Here is a 17402-nt window from a genome sequence, read left to right as displayed (position 1 = left end):
CTCCAGTACTATACAACTGCCATGTCCTCGGGTTTGAAGGATCCCTCCCCAGCCAGGGCAATCGAACTGGCCCTTCCTTTCGGTCCAGTAGACCAGTAGATGGCAGAAATTCAGTGTGAAGGCCTCGCCCTCTTCTCTGGACACTTTCTTTCTAGGGGTTGGTCTGCCTGACTGGCGCATTCGGGTAGTGACGAATGTCCTTGTCGTAGCTCTCCTCGTATGCCTATAAAGGTGCCATCCTGCTCCTTCGGAGTTTCAGTTGTGTTTCAGTCAGGCTAGCCTGACTACTCATTTCCTGGAGGGCCCCTTTATTGCGCCCATGACCAGGTGCTGTGAATGCTTCTGTTAGGGGCCTTCCTTCTGACTCTTTCTCGGGCTTATCCCCATATGGGGCTCAGGACTGAGTCTTGTCTTCCTCCAGGGGAGTTGTTCCCCCTATCAGGTGAGAGCTCTCTCTCTTTCTACCCTTAACTCATGCCTCTCCTCTTACTCCCATCTGGGCTGCCTCCTTCGCTCTGTGCGGGGTACTGTTCTTTTAGGTAGTGTCTTTCCCCAAACTCACTCCCTGATGCTTCGCACAAATTCGCGAATTTTGCAGATCGCGAATTCGCAAATCCGCTGATCGCGAATTCGCAAAAGTCGCCCATGCTTACTTATCACAGTGTTATTGCACTGGTGGTCTCTGCTGCTTTGACAATACCTTAGTAACTGCACTTAAGTCAGTGAAATCACACTCTGATTTGTCTTTTGGGTCACTCTGTGAGCTGCTCTTGGTTCATTGATATCTTACTGGGAGCTGCCATTTTCTGAAGTATCATCCAACCTTAAGCTATCCTTTGCACCATTTACACCTTGGGAACTCCCATTACTGCATCAGTGTTACCCTGGGAGCAGCTGCTTCAGTAGTGATGTCACTGTGAGGTCCTCCTACTGAACAGACCCTGAGTAGGATCTATCCTCATGTTTGCCTCACACTTCTAATGTTCCCTCCCCTGCAGCAAGACTACAGTGAAAGGTGACCTCAAAACCAGGACACCACACTGCCTACTTCCACAACTGTAGCATAGGACAATGAGAGCCATGCCCTGAGGGGTATTCCGGTTTTATACTGTCAGAGTGAAGAAAAGCTTTCACAGTGGTGCTACAGGAGCAAGATGGGCTCCTAGTGTGCTGCATTACAGAAAGTTCAAATTCACAGTATGGTCTCACAAGGCCTTGCAACCCCCTTTGTGATCTTCACACAGCACATCTCACTCGTGTAGGTCTCTGTTTAAGGTAAGCTTCACCCATGGATGGGGATCTCTTTCCAAGATCACCTCGTGCTACCTGTTGATTTTATTTATTTATTTATTTATTTTTCGCATTTATTAAGCGCGAACAATTGCCCGCAGGCGTCTCGGCGCTGTACTTTTGTTACTCTCCTGAATGATCTTATGAATTGTTCAGAGGTCAAATAACCATGTCTTCAGTTTCTTCCTAAAGGACATGAGATTTGGGCTGGATCTTATGGTTTGCGGGAGTGTATTCCATAGTTTTGGGGCGACAACTAGGAAACGTCTGTCTCCCCAGTTGACCAGCCTAGTCCGTGGCACTACCAGGTCATTCTGTCTTGCTGATCGTAGCGTTCGAGTGGGAATGTATGGGACAAGATTGTCGCACAAAAATTGAGGCGCTTGATGGTGTAGTGACTTGTAGACGATGCACAGTGTTTTGAATTTAATTCTATTCCTAACAGGAAGCCAATGGAGACTCCTTAAGGTCTCAGCTATTGGCTTGAATTTAGGGATGTTAAGGAGAAGTCTGGCTGCTGCATTTTGGATTGTCTGCATTTTCTTGATAATCCTGACTTGAGCATTAGCGAACAAGCCATTGCAGTAATCCAATGCTGATAGGACCAGAGCGCTGACCAATGTCTTGCCCACATTTTTGGGAAGAAAAGGAAGAATCTTCCTGACCAGTCGTAACTTATAGAAGGCAGTGGAGGCCGTCTGATTGGCATGAGCCATGAAATTTAGATTGTCATCAAAGATGACACCCAAATTTCTCACTTTCGTGACTGGTTTGGGTACAGCTCCAAAGGAAGATGGCCACCAAGTTGGGGACCAGCTAGGGCTCAGATGGCCAAAATGGACCACCTCGGTTTTATCGGAATTTAATTTCAGACAGTTTGCTGACATCCATTTTCCAATGGCCAGCATACCTGTTTTGAAACTTTCCGCCACTGTTTCCCCATCATTTCTAACAGCCAGTATCAGCTGTGTATCATCTGCATATGAGGTAAGGTTCATCCCATGCGCTTTGATGGTTTTTGCGAGGTCCGACACATATATATTAAATAGTGTCGGACTAAGGGATGAACCTTGAGGTACCCCACATGGCAGTGATAACTCAGCAGATTCAAACTGGCCCAGTATAACTGCCTGGGATCTCTCTGCCAGAAAAGACGCCAATAGATCTTTTGCTAGGCCTTGCACTCCCATCTTTTCGACACGGTTGACTAAGATCTTATGGTCAACCGTGTCGAAAGCAGCCGATAAATCTAGAAGCACCAATAGTGCTGTGCCACCTTGGTCTCTGATTAATCGGATATCATCCGCCGCTTTAATGAGCGCTGTTTCTGTTCCATGAAACTTGGGGAATCCAAATTGTGTTTCGTCGAGCAGATGATATTGCTCGATGAATTCCGCAAGTTGGGTGTTCATGGCTTTCTCGACTATCTTGGCAAGAAAGGGTAAGTTCGCTATGGGCCTGTAATTTTTCAGTTCAGCTTTATCCAAGCCGGGTTTTTTCAGGAGGGGTTTAAGTAAGGTCTTTTTTAACTGGTTAGGGAAGATGCCTGTGCGAAACATTAGATGGCTTATTTGGGTGATAACTGGAATGACGTTGTTCATTAGTGAACGAAGGGTATTCAGAGGACAGGGGTCCAGAGTTGATCCAGATTTAATAGTTTTAATAATGTCCTGGATTTGATCTTCAGTAACCTCTGCAAAGCAAGAAAAATTATTGCTTGACGATGGTATATTTATTTTTTCAATGCATTGGTTATCACCTAGGTTGAATGCTGAAAAAATGTCATTCACCTTGGTGAAAAAGAAGGATGCCAGTGAATCACAGAAATTTTGTGAGCAAGGGGGGGGTTAATGTCTGGGACACATCCCGCGAGATGTTTGGTTATTTCAAAGAGCTTTTTATTCGAGTTTTTAGCGCTTTCGATTTGCTCAGTGTTGTTCTCTCTTCCAGGCAACACCTTAGTCCTTGTGGAATAAATTCCTGGGTCTAGAGATTTCACTCTCCAGGGAGCATAAAGTCTACTAATCAGCTTTTGGTTTTATCTCTATCGTTCACCCTTCTCTTTCAGCCCCTGCTGATTCTCTCTCAGGACACATAAAATTCACATACCTTAATCTCATGAAACATCTCACCAAAGCATGACTCTCTTCAAAAGACATCATATGTTGATCTTTTTTTCACCAGTCTTATGCTCTGCAGACCTCCTTCCTTAGGCTCATCTTTCTTCCTCTGAATCTCTCTCCCATGACACATCACACATTCTGCAGATCGTTTTATCTGATAACATCATGTACAGGATCGTATATGTGCTAACTTCAGTATGTCTCCTAGGGCACATCATCCCTGCAGTTCTCTCTCACACAGAGCATCGCCTACCATAGATCATTATAGCAGCATATGTTTCAGTCTTTCCCTTCTCCCTCTCTGGAAGTCATGTACTGCCTCTACATGTCTCTTTGGCAGAATACATTGTATTGCCCACAAATATCACCTCAGTATCATCTGATTTATTGCACTTGGTTCCCTCCTCTTGGTCTCTTCCGCCCTCTCTCTGTGTTCTACACCCACCCCCCCTCTTGAGAGGCTTGTTCTTACCATCTTGTTTTAGTTCTTCTCTTGCAAATCAGCCTTTATTTGTCAGAAATGACTAAAATATTATGCAGCACTTTCCCTCATTTAATGTTTTTACTTGTAACCAGTTACGGGTTTTGTCTATGCCGGTTTACAATGCATGTCTCCAACATGTAGGTTTTGCAATACTATGAAAACAAAACAAAAAAGATTCCTGAATATTTAGCTCCTCATTCTTTAAAAGATTGAATAATAGTTTCATAGCCCTGATCCTAAAATATGTTAGTCATTAGATACCTATGGCCTAATTTTGAGTTTGACGAACGGCATACTCTGTGCAAACGAGACGGAAATTCCATCTGCCTTATTACAAGTGCATTAGATTCAATGGCACATGTTGTACGGTGGCGGGGTACCCCATCTGACAAACTCTAAACCAGGCCCCTAGTTTCCAAACAAACTTTATTTCGGTCGATGACGGCCTGCTTCGCAGCTTTTGAGGGTGCCTACAAATTTCACTTGCTAGAATTTTAAAGCTCATTGTACCAGAGGAAAAGTCTATTATTCCAATCTAAAAGATTTGAATGGCTTCTTTCATTCTAAACCATTATCTATACTCTTTCTCATTCTCATCCCAGAGCATTATTTTAAAGAACAGAAGTTCGGCACAACTTGGATAACTTTATTTATTTTCTGAAAAATATCTTATGCCCTTTTTTCTCCAGATTTTTATGGTATTGGCTGGCAGAAACTTTTACACCATTAAGAATCTACAGATGAAGATTACTATCTTGTAGAATACACGATAATGATGATTCTAATGGTTACTATTTTTGCTCACATGAGAATCTTTATGCCCCGGCTGTGCCCCTTCTTTGCCTCTGAGTGTTCTTGGTACCTTTGTGTGGTGGGAACTATTGCAGAACCTAAGGTTCTACAGGAGCATTGATGACATACAATTGCAAAGACTAAGGGGCCGGCAAATCTTGGTAATACAACCCGTCTGGTGCATCTTCAAGAGTATGCACTGGACACAGATTGTGTCACTTCACCCTGTCACAATGAATGCCTTTGAACGCGTACCAGCTATTTGAATCCTCCAGTCCACCTTTCAATGTACAGGCTGTAACTCAGCCCACATTCATTGGAAAGGGGCTCAGAGACCCACCTGAAGGTGGTTGCAGTGAGTGACTGGCCATGCTTGCTGCTAGTGGATGTCTGGAGGGTGCTATGTGACATTCTTTCCCTTCTTCCAATGTTTGCTGTCGGGCACACTGACTGTACACAACCCCTTTTTTAGTGTACAGACCATGCCCCACCCTCCATCGGCATCTCCTTTGCACCGGCGTCTGAAACATGGCAGTGGGAAAATGTTTCCTCATTTGCTTTGGGCCATGCCCCATTGCTTCCAAGAAAACACTCCCTTAAGATTGTTTTTGCAATCTGTACTCCTGAAGTAGCTGCTCATGTGTTCTGTAGCCCTTTCTGTAATTCCAAAGTGGCATGGGGTGGGCAAAACATGGCCTCACGTGCCTTTTTGCTCTACTGGGGCACTTTGATAATATGGCCTCTGCTCTGCACAACCTTACCAGGATGCTTAGTGTATGTACTGCACAAAGACAGTTTGAGATGGAGGAAAATACTTTAGGGCTTCCAACCTTTTGGCCACAAATAGTTCAACAGAATAGGATTCTGCAGAGGGAAGATTTTATCAATCTGTACAATGGTTAAGGTAAATAATGTATTTAATCCTTCCACTGAAAAGTAAAAGGTGCCAAAAGTAAACTTGTCTGTAAACAACTTCTTGTATTCTTTGAGCTTGTCAATATCTACAGGGTAGGCAGAGAAAGTTTAAATATGACATGCTTATGAATAATTATTTTTTACAATAGAGTCTCTGCTTAAAATTACATAAATATGCATATTTCTTTCTACAATAGGGAAAGGGTATATTTAGCATAATTTGTAATTTCACACATGTCAAAAACATAATAATTACTCCTTTTGTTCCAGGTGTTCCTCGTTACTGTCTGGAATTTTGAGCTTTACATGATTCCCCTCTTCCTTCTGTCCCTGTTTGCCTATAATTTCGCCCTCCTTTCCACTGGGAAGACTAACACCCAGGACAATCTGGTAAGTAGAGGCAAACGTGCTTTGTTATTTCTTGTAAAATTATGCCACCCAAAACATCTCCTAGCATTTCGCTGAACATTTAAGTCTTTAAAATAATGTGTTCTCTTGACGTACCTTTTCTTGGCGGATACATTTCCTTTCTCTTTAAAAAAATGCTCTCTTAAAGAAGCTAGCCACAAGATGAAATAAAGCACTTGGCCAACTTTGGTATTTTCAGCAGCATCCCCATTCGACAAAAACATTCAGTGGTTTGGAGAAAGATAGTGTTTTTTGAAAGTCTGATCGCAAATAGACTAGAAAAAAATGTGTTCTTATTTTCCGTCAGTATACATGCTCACGATGAACTAAAACCGACGTTTAAGCCCATAATGTTTGCACACTCTCTTTGCGCAGTTGTTGCAACACCTTTTATTTTTTTAATGCATTATTTAATGAGAGATTGTCATTAGCCCAACCGAGGAGGGTTTCGTTTCCTTTCAGTTGAAGGACCTGGAGAATAACCTTCATGTTTGTTAATTCTGCAGTCATTGTTGTCCATGCGGTGAAGTGAGTTAGGGGTAAGAATTCTTTTTACATTCTTCTATCTGTTCAAACGAGCATACGGACCACTCAGATTGCTACCCTTATTACAGTAAACCCTTGTTTTCAGTGAAGCACTCTCTCCGAAAAAAAAATCCTTCACAACTGAGTACTGTGTACTGGAAATAGCCATGGCCCTAAGAGGGCCATCCAAGCTGATGATGGCGGCACATGGTCCCACTGACCCGAGGCTCCTTGGCTGGACACGCAGTCTGTTAGCATCCTACTCACGCAGATGCCTTCAAGGCCTACGACTGGGATGACTTCAAGCAGTGGTTAATGCTGCATGATTGGAGGGTCCTGGCAATCTTTGTAGTCAGAAGTGTAATGCCCTATATTGTAATGCTTGGCGGTCAGCAGAGCTTTGAGCTATAACATGCCGCCATGGCCTGCGTCGTTCCAGTACTGACTCGCTCATTCTCTCGACTGAAAGTAGTAACACAACACAATGTTCAGAATTCGTCTATAAATTCCTTCCAGAGGAGTGCTTGCAGCCTACTTGCAGCTTAGCCCTGAAATCCCAGTGTAAGTGGCTGGGCATGGTCGGGGTACGCATATTTTGTGCTCCACAGTGGCCAGTAGCATAGAAGGGCGATGCCACCAGGACAGGTTCGCAGCAGGTGGCGAGGTCAGATTGGGAAACACTGAAGGGGTGAGTAGCAATGTTATGGACACTGGACATGTAGAGCTACAGCAACCTGAGGATTGTGCCAGGAGGCACCAACTGTGTTGGCGAGTCTCAAGAAGGGAGTGTGACACGCCTGGTGTTCAGGAGTCTTTACCACAGTCAAGCGGGTACGTCAGTTACTAAAATGTACAATCCATTTTGCCTATATAAATTGGGAGAACAACAGACCTGTGATAGGCATGCAAGATAGGATTGGTGTCATCACCCCATTTATGTTATAAGCAGGGGAAACCCAATCGACCCTTGTAGGCTTGGGCACTGTATGGTTGAGGTCAAAGTGTGCTACAAGGGACTTATTTAGAGAGATAGTCGATCTAATTTGTGAGTTGTACAAAAGTAACACACTCAAATGTATCCACAGGATAACAATCTTAGTACATATGCAAAAATGAATTCATGGAAGGTAAGAAGAGAACACACAGAGAAGGAAAATATATTCAGAAAATGTATATTTACTAACACAAAATTGGGGAGATAAATGCAAACAAATTAATTCAAGCAAAAAGTCATGAACAGAGATAAACAATATTTTTTTCTACAGTTCATAACCAAAGACATCAACTCCAAATGGATACAGAAAAACAACCAAAATTAATTAATAAAAAAGTGGTTGTATGTTTGTGCCAATGCACCGTTTCCGGAGATGATGAAGGTGTCGACGTTTCGGTCTAAGGAGCAGTCGTCTTGTAGACCATCATCAGGACAAAATATTCAAATGCTGTAGAAAACTTCCATGAATTCATTTTTGAATATGTACTAAGATTGTTATCCTGTGGATACTTGTAGCACACCATCACCCCATTCAGGCATGTTGTGATTTATTCCGTAATAGTTTGTTTGATGATATGCTGGTTTGTCCCAGCTCCTCCTGAGTTTACAACAACTCTCCCACTGTTTCAAAGAACTCCCGAGTTTATGCCCTGGGAGAAGGTGATTTTGCAATGGCCTTTCTTAGTTTCATCAACGTTGAAGAAATCCTACTCATGCTTGCCTGAACTAACTGATATTGAGGAAACACCTAATTCATGACTACTGCAGGCTGCAAATTGCTATTAGCTCAAAGACATCAGTATTCAGACGGGTATCTTCCTCCCATATATACATGATTCTCATAGGAGTTCCATCTAAGTTTTTGAATGGCAGTAAAAAAGAGGTATAGGCCATTAAATGCTGAGGTAAATCATCCCAGGGTAGTGTTCGTTGTTAGGCATTGAAACTGAGGCTGGCCTCACTCTGAATTTATGTGGCTGCATTAACATTTAAAAGTTCTTATCACCAATATGAACCATTCCGTGCAGCAAAATTCAGGAAGAACTACTTTAATTAAGATCATTAGGTCTTCTCATGCCATTGTGTTCACTGCTCTCTTTAAATTGCCCTTGACCCACTATCACCAAGGTGACATTTTACAGTGTTCCTTGGTTCTTGTACCCATAAACTGCATGAATAGTCTGTTACTGGAGTTTAGATGGTATCTGATTTTCCTGTGCATAACCTGCTGTTTAATGTCAGGCTTAGTGCACACTCAGTGTTAGTTTAACGCTGATGCTACAGCTGCTACCACTGTCAATAAGCTATTACCCTTCTTCCTCTCTTAGCATACACTTTCCTCCCAATAGCTGGTTCTAGGTTGTAACATTAAGCTCACACTCCCTCTTTCTCCTAAATCATGGCTCTCTCTTAACCCACCCCGTCACAACAACTGTACAAGGTGGGTACAAAGTCTGTTAATATTTATTTGTTTATTTATTTATTATTCTCAGCAAAAACCTTAGCAACTGCCTTAAAAAAGGCTTTAAATGGATTTACAAATCATAGCAAAATTAACCAAAATATTATTTAAATTGACAAAAAAGGTTATTGCATGACAACTGGATAACCTTTAAATAGCTGATTAAATGGCTAAAATGTAACCAGTCTTAAAATAAAACATCTATTAGTCCTTCTTAATAACAAGCATTTACAATGCAGTAGGTCTCGCAACTGTGAATTCTGGAGCTATTGGCATTGTAAATGGCAATGCCGTTTAGGTTTAAAAAATTAAAAGCCATTGTTATTTTCAATACCAAAAGCAACACCTATTGCATTGCATAGCGCGTGTCTGTTACTGACAATATCACGTAAGTAGGGATGGTGCTGTGCAGTTGAGAGCTGCAGGGTACTTAGTTTCAACTTAACAGGTTTAAATACAACCACTGGTGCAGGAGTGGAGTGTAGGGTGATAACGTGCACAGAATTATGTAACTTGGTCGGAGAAGGTGGGACCCAAGGCACAAACCTCTGTTCTTTGCCATCTGTCTAGCACATGCTTGTCTGTGGATGAGGAGCGCGATGGTAGTGGTACATACACTGCGGTGGGTGCGTTCTCTGCAGATGCAGTCTCCACAGGAGCACTAGCTAGCCATCGCTGCTCCGCGCACACACTCTTAAGGTTAGCGACTGAAGCCCATCTTTGTCCTCTCCCTCCTCCCACTCCCTCTTCCGACAGACGTCAAGAGCGGCAGGGGGTGGGATACTCATACACACACATCGAAGCCTTTACATGCACACACGCACTGCATGTTTCACTCTGACAATCCCCCGAGCTCAGCTAACCCCGGCCTATCAGTATTTGGGTGCTGATGCAGCCACCGTGTAATATATCCAACGTGAAAACACTCGGGCTGACAATGGCGAACACCGCACATGGATGGTACCCTGACCACCATAGGGCACACAGAAATGGGCAGGCTCAAGGTGCACTCACAAGATAATTAGCCAGTGCTTATAACCACAAAAGAGAAGGGGACGACTGACAGCATGAAAACAGACGGCATAATCAGGGAACAAGCCCCAAGAAATCATATGTGACCCCAAGAACACCATTCTTGATGCATTGATAAAGGTTCACACGCACAAAATGAATGTCATGTAAAGAGAGGAGTGACATAATAAACAACAAGCACTCGCCATTGCGGGAAGGCAGCCACTTGTTTATATTTCCATTGCGCTTTCACTTCAAGTGAAAGCGCGATGCAAAAATAAACACACGGCCGATGTGGAGATAAGAAGTTGCTTCACAGCGCATACTAGCCAGTCTGGATGGGCTGGACAAAAAGGAGAAAGGGCAGTGGCCCAAAAGCATCCTTTTCAATGGGAAGCCAGCGTTTAGCATAAACGCTGACGTGACGCAATGAAAAGGATGAGCGGGGCTTCAAGTCCTCTTCTGAAATCTACTCTATCACTTTAGGTCGCACCAAGTGTGCAGCGCATGCGCTGCAACGCTAGGCGAGATCTAAAAAGGGACAATAATGATAATTCTGAAGTCCAAATAGCAATAAACAAGGAAAAAGTCTGATTAAACAGACCGAATTGACATACTTATTGGGCACTCAATCAAGTCAATCTATTCTCACAAACCTACTTGTACTAATCCAATTGGTCGGGATGCAAGAAGCAACCGTGTGATTGTTTTCAAGCAAGTCAGTTCTGTAACTCATAACTGAACAATATGGATACAGCATAGAAAGGAGCACATCATCTCAAACGTGCAATCACTATCTTCATATAATATTCCAAATCCATCTAACCTCACTAACGAAGGTTTGAAAAACAAGGTCATGAGAGAGTACCCTGAACACTTAGTGCTGACCAATACCACTGTGATTGGAAGGGGAAACATGAAACTGACCTTATCATCTACACTCAACACAATACCCTGCCCCTAAACTTACATCAATTATTTTAACTTATGTGGTGTGAAGATGATTTTCTAGGGCCATAAAATGACAATCTCTGCCTCAGCCAGCTTCAGTGGTATCTCTTTTTACAACAACAGGAAGAAGACAGGATGGCAAATTGTGCCTCTTTGATCTTTGCTTTAAGACACTGCTATGTTCTAGAATTTCTCAGTCCTCTTGCTCACTTTGAGTTTCATGACCTAACCCTGACATCATTGACATTCATCTCCACCCTCCCTCTTCTTCCATACTATAATGGCCTTCATCCTCTCCTCACTCAGTCTCTCCGCTTGCACCCCCATATTATGTCATCTACTTCTAAGCCTTTTCCTTTATTACTGATCAAAAGCTCTCAAACGTTGTTGTCTATCCTCTGCCTCTCTCCTCCCTGCTTGTCATCTTCTTCAAATCAACACACCCAGCGTTCACATCTGTCTCTCTTACTTCCCTTATTGATGACACAGGTAATTCCACTGTCTGCCACCAACTGCAATAGATTCTTCTTGCCCACTTTCTGATAGTGCCCTCAAAATTAGATCCCTCTCAACCCACCCCTCCTCCTTATACATCTACTCTCTTAAACGTGTCCTCTCTTGCAGCTCAATAACCTCCTCCCAGTATGTTCCCAAAACTAGCACCAATCTTGCTATATTGCTTTTGGTTTGAGTATGTTATCTTTATCATCTAATTCGTACCATAGAGTCTGCCCCTCCTTGGAAATGGGAAGATACATTGACCTGTCTTCAAAGTTGGGTCTCTGTCAGCTTTGACCATCTCAACTTCCCCTTTGAATCATAACCTCGTCTGGTCGGACACCAGCTGCAGCAGGTCACGAAACGCCTCAAAATCCCACTTTCTTCTACCCTCTTCTTAACAGAATTGAGCTCTTAGCTGAATATGGCACAATTCTCTCTCCCAATCTCAATTCGGCATTTTGCTTCCCTGGTCAGACGTTCTGACCACATTCACCTAACCATCATTTTGTCATGTGCACCATACAGCGAGACAACCAGGAACGTCCTCTTTACCGACCGAGCCACTACTTCTTCAATTAGGATATATACCTAACCTTCTTGAAGTTTGCAGTTGCCACTTCACCAATAAGCTGCACTGCAGGGACTATGTAGCTACTGCTACCATCACAGTGGTCTCTTTCTCTAGACTTCCAATGAATATTTACTTGCAAATGAGAGTTAACCATAGTAATCTCTAAAATTCAGTTATATTCCCAGCCAATGCTGCTTTCCATTGCCGATTATACTACTACAGATCTACAGTGAAACATAGACTCAAAATGTATGACCCTATTACTAATTAAAAACTAGATGTTCTTTTGCTTAACGGAGGCTTGGCCGAAAGGCACTTCTCACAATATCATGGTCCTACTGCTTCCTCTTTTCTGCACTGTGACCTGGAAAGTAGCATAGAAGAGGTGTAGATGACATTTCAGACAGTCCAGTGTTGGGCAGTTGCCACTAACATCTATGTCTCTTTGTATTGCCTGATTGGTGAGAACATACAGCTGTAAATCCAGTCGATTCGTTCCAATGCCATCTATTATCCTCGGTTGACATTTTCAGTTTTACGGACACATGTATAGTGTACATTAGTAATCCACTTATTCTCTCTGACTCTAACACATTTGAGGTGATTTGAATCTATAAGGCGGGAACTACAACGATAGTTCAGAAAATATCTTCTACTTATTCCTCTGTTCTATGGATCTCACCCAGCGGTCCACTCATCCCACTCAGACTAGAGATTGGAAGCTCAAGCATTTGAAATGAAATTAAATGAAGGATTTCTAAAGCACGACATAACCCGGAGGTATCTAGGCACTGAAAACACTAGAAGACAGTTATTTTCAGAGTAAAGTTACTGGTAAAGCCAGGTCTTTAGGCGCTTCCTAAATTGGGGCAGGTTGTGTTGTGATTCGACCTAATCACCCTGAAGGCCATGTCAATGGGAACTCGCCGGATTCCCCAATTCCCTTCTCGTAAACCCAAACAGACTGATCTTGTTTGCTGATATTAAAAACCTTAACAACCCAGCAATACTTGCTTCTAACCTCCTGTCTCCACATCAGTCCTTATAACAACATAAACGCCTTTGTCTCCAGATTCAACAAATACATTTCTGAAGTTCAAATTCTTGATTGCTTCTTGGCTTTACTTTCCCTCAAATCCAACTGTTGTTTATTCTCTCATTTTGCTGTGGCTTAACTCAGCCTCATTTAGTTTGATACCATCACTTTTTGATCTATAGCTCTGCAGCATCTGCTAACATGACAGCATTGCTTGTTGTAGGCTAGCCCCACCTACTTTTAGTACTTAGCACCACTTATTTTTGTCACTTTGTTCCAACTATATGTCTCCAGTACTTTGTGTAGTGCTATTGTGAATAGCATCTTGTCGTAAATAACACTTCATGAAATAAGTTTCATTGACAGGCAAGTGCGAAAATTAACACCTCACAATGAAAGCAACAGGCAAAGCTGTAAGCAAAGAAAGGGGAACAAAGAAAGGGGAACAAACAAAGAAGAACAAGGTGCCATGGGATTCACACAAAAATCAGGAGATGAGCTGTTAAAAATAAAACAGACATCACATTTATTCAGACTGAGAGTCTTAAACATGTCCAGTAGCTCGCGAGAAATACTTGAGCCCAAAAAAATCTACTCATCTAATCACATTCAGGCAGAACAGAAGAAATTTAAGCAAACAAGACTGGTAAAATCGAAAAATATGGACAGAAAAATGTCCACAAACTGGAGGAGGAACTTCTGAAAAGAGAAGGTAGCCAAAGAGAAATATGGGCAAAAAAATAAAAATGCCTTTCAACAAGAGGTGGATAAACCAGAAGAACATGGAACGTGATGGTGCAGAGAGGTACCACACCGTACACGCAAAAATTAAGAAAAGCTTGGAATGAAAGGATGGTATGAGATAAGATTGATTGCGAAGTATTACAACTTTGCAGAGTAGCATGTGAAAATTTGGGATTCACCCATTCCAATATCTTGTTGCACAGCTGCACCTCTTTGTGCTAACTATTGTTGTGGCTTGGCCACACATCTCGATGTCAATTAGTGCCCACCCTCCCCCATTTTGATGTTTCTTGAACATGTTTCGTGGCGTAGATTATTCACAAATTTTTGATGCTTGGCCCTAGATGTTGCAGAGCCCCATGTCTAGGTGTCACGGAGCCCCACATCTTTTTCTTTTTTTTTTTTTGTGTTGGGCTGCAATCGTGTTGCTGCCGTGTAGTGTTTGAAAGGACCCCAAATGTCCTGTGGCAGGAATGTACCTGGAAGAGTGAAGGCATATAAGTCGTAGTTGGTATTGCAAATGCAAGACTGCCCAGCCATTCCTTGTGGGTCGGAGCAATTGTTTGTTCCCATTTGAGTGCTATTTCTCTTTTGACCAGTCCTTAGTTGAATTGGAGCCCCCTCTGTAAATGACGCTCCTGGTAATCCCTAACGAGCGGGTCCATTGCTAATAAAAATAGGTGAGGAGACGGGTGGCATCCTTATCTGGTGCCTGGCAGTGGCGTAACAAAACTTGAGCGGGCCCCCCTGCAAAGCACATGGAGGGGGCCCCCCACCAGAGGCCGGCCCCCCATCGACCACTGTGCCCCACCTCCCAAAAATCTGGTAACTTTTAATTTGAAACCTCCAACAATCAATGAAATGCCTCTATATTGTCCTGCTCAAAAATCTAATGAGATATTGGGAAAAACTCTTAACAAGCTATGCCATTTGTAACAATACTGTCAAAAGCAGATTATTTAACTGAGGCAGCAATCAGAACAATTTCAATGAGCGATCCTATTGTCTCAGGAACTGCCTCTGAAGAACAAAAAACTATGAAGGTTCTGAATTAGAATTGACAATAATGGACAATAACGTGAACGTGAAATTTTGAAAGACAAACCCAAACCTGAAATTCCATAGACTCGACTGACAATATAAATGAGAAGTACACAAGATATAACTCCTGTGAAATTCAAGAGAAATAGCATGCCACACACTAGCGACTGTCATGGGTCACAGAAAGTGTAACAGACAAATTTTAAATGTGTTTCCATGTAATATTCAGGGATAGAGATGTGTGTTTTCAATATTGTAACAGCAGCTGCTCGCCAATATTACTGCAAATAATCTCTGTGACACGCTCCCATTTCTCATATGTGTGAGGTCCTGATTTGATCCAAAAGAAACTATTTTATAGATGTTGCATGAAACAAAACATTCCTCTACAAAATGTCTGTAATAGACACAAGTATCACCAATATTGAAATAAAGAAAAGGTAAGTGAAATTTAAAAAAATCAGTTCAATAATAATTTCATATCATCAGGGCAAGGCTCTGCAGAACAAAGCTGGTTTTATAAGGGGGCACCCTGAAAGTCTGGGGCCCTGGGCCAAAGCCCACTTTGACCATGCTTTAAAACATCTCTGGATAGCATCTGCCTTTAATGGATGCAACAATCTCCCATGCAGTAATGGCAGCTTCGGAGGCAGCAGTTGTGACCTGGGGAGAGTAAAGGAGGTCCTTGCTAGAGGCGAAGGATATGGCTCGACAAACATGGCAAGTGGCAGAGCACTTAGAATCAGCCTGGGCCCTGGCATGGAACAGGAGCTGAGAATTTACTGCACGTGAAAGGAAGTCTGAAGGAAGATAGCAGCCCATCACGAAGTGGTGGGCATGTAAATGCAAGTGACAGGGTGGCTAGAGACAGTCCTGCAGGCAAAGTAGCACCAAAACCCACACACCTAAATAATTTGAAAAGATGTCTTGCAGCTCCTCATGTTGGACCGCAACTTGGAAAACCAAAGGCATGTACAGTTTAGGAAGAAGCATCCAAAGCTGCACAAGCCGCACATGATTGCTAACAAACAGTAGCTAGTTACATGTTTTCTTTTAAAATATGTTTTAACATGTTTTTTTAATACACTCCTTTCCCATATTACAGTTCTCCATCTGAGCAAGTAAATATTGAAGTGTTTTAGGATGTTAAGAGTAAAGCTGGAGATGATATTGATAACGGTGTTAGTTGTTAAAGGAAAAAGTAAGATTCAGGTCACCTTCCTTTCTCTTTTGCCAATGAATGCAATAGAATTTTAGAAGGGACTAAAGCAAACTATATTAAGGGGTTCGTTATGTTGTGTGATGAACACATCCTTTTTTACACAGAGAGGTTATTGTGAAGATGAATCCCTGATTTTCAAAAATGTAGATGAATATTGCACATTCGGTAAATAATTAACATCAGTACTGATAAGAGTAAGAGACTTATGTGCCCTCACATTATACACACTGTTGCCTACAAAAAATATAAATTTTCGACTCGGGCAACTTGTTATTTTCAACATGATTGACAATTCTGTATTCGCATAGCAGTATGCTTTAAAAAAATCAAAGTCCATATTCAACTCTGTGAGCTTTCACTCATGGTTTAAAATGAAGGAAGTACCATGTAATGCCCATAGATGGACACATATCTATACTATGGAGATCAAATGCTTAAAGCACTGGGGGTGCCACACCTCTGCCCATTCACAGATTGGCTTTGCCCCTTGCTTCCCCAGTGGCCATCACCAACCTAAGCCTCATATAACAAATCAGAGAAGCGAGAACGAAAGTCATAATTTGGCTAAGGGATTGAAACCTGGGGCGTAACTAGACCCAAACTTCAGGGAGGAGGATGGGCTACCACTCCCAGCCAGGCCTTGCAATAGCACTTGTCGCACACGGTGCAACGGTCTTTTTTGCCACCCCCATTTTCTCCTTCTCCATGAATTCCCCACTACCACTAACCAACAATGCACCCCATCTCTCTATAGCACCTTTCTGACAAACATTTTTTTTATAGTGCTACTCATAGTTTACTCACACATTCTTTTTAGCAGGCACATTGACCCTCTGCCCTTTGTGGGTGGCAGGAATGCCCATGTGAGTGCACGGTGAGTGATGTGACAGTGTGAGAGTAGGGTAAGAAGAGTGACTGCAGGGTGAGTGAAGTGACCAAATGAATTTAGGTGCAGATGTAAGTACAGAGTAGGACAAAAGAGAAAGCATGGTTATTGATGGCCTTGTTTGAGTGAGATTACAGATTGAGCAGTGAGAGGGACAGGTGAGTGAAGTGTCACATGAGTGCAGGGTGAGTAGTGTGCTCATGTGACTGCAAGGTGAGGTACAGGGTGAATAGCGCAAGTGCATTGTGAGTGCGGAGTGATCACTGAGTGCAGGGTGAGCGGGTGAATGGTGTGAGTGCATGGTGTTCAGTGAGTGCATTGTGACTGCTGAGAGTGCAGGGTGAGCGTAACAGTGAAGGCCGAGAATGAGGCGTGAGTTATCTTAATGCAGAGTGCATTCCCAGACACTTGAAGTAACTCAGCAAGTTATTGACGGCGGCGTAGGG

The 17402-nt window shown here is 42.7% G+C and overlaps 1 protein-coding gene across 2 annotated transcripts in view; it reads left to right on the top strand.

The window, feature by feature from the left end:
• MCTP2 (multiple C2 and transmembrane domain containing 2) overlaps nt 1-17402 on the top strand; it is an 864328-nt gene that overhangs the window by 720523 nt on the left and 126403 nt on the right. For both annotated transcript variants that reach the window (XM_086958087.1, XM_086958088.1), the window contains one exon: nt 5875-5994. In XM_086958087.1, the coding sequence (XP_086814213.1) occupies nt 5875-5994 (120 nt within the window). The remainder of the gene's footprint in view (nt 1-5874; nt 5995-17402) is intronic.

The sequence above is a fragment of the Lissotriton vulgaris genome, chromosome 2_1, assembly GCF_964263255.1.
Source record: "Lissotriton vulgaris chromosome 2_1, aLisVul1.2, whole genome shotgun sequence".
Lineage (NCBI taxonomy): Eukaryota > Metazoa > Chordata > Amphibia > Caudata > Salamandridae > Lissotriton > Lissotriton vulgaris.
The sequence above is the reverse complement of the archived record's forward strand: the minus strand, read 5'-3'. Positions and strand labels throughout refer to the sequence as shown.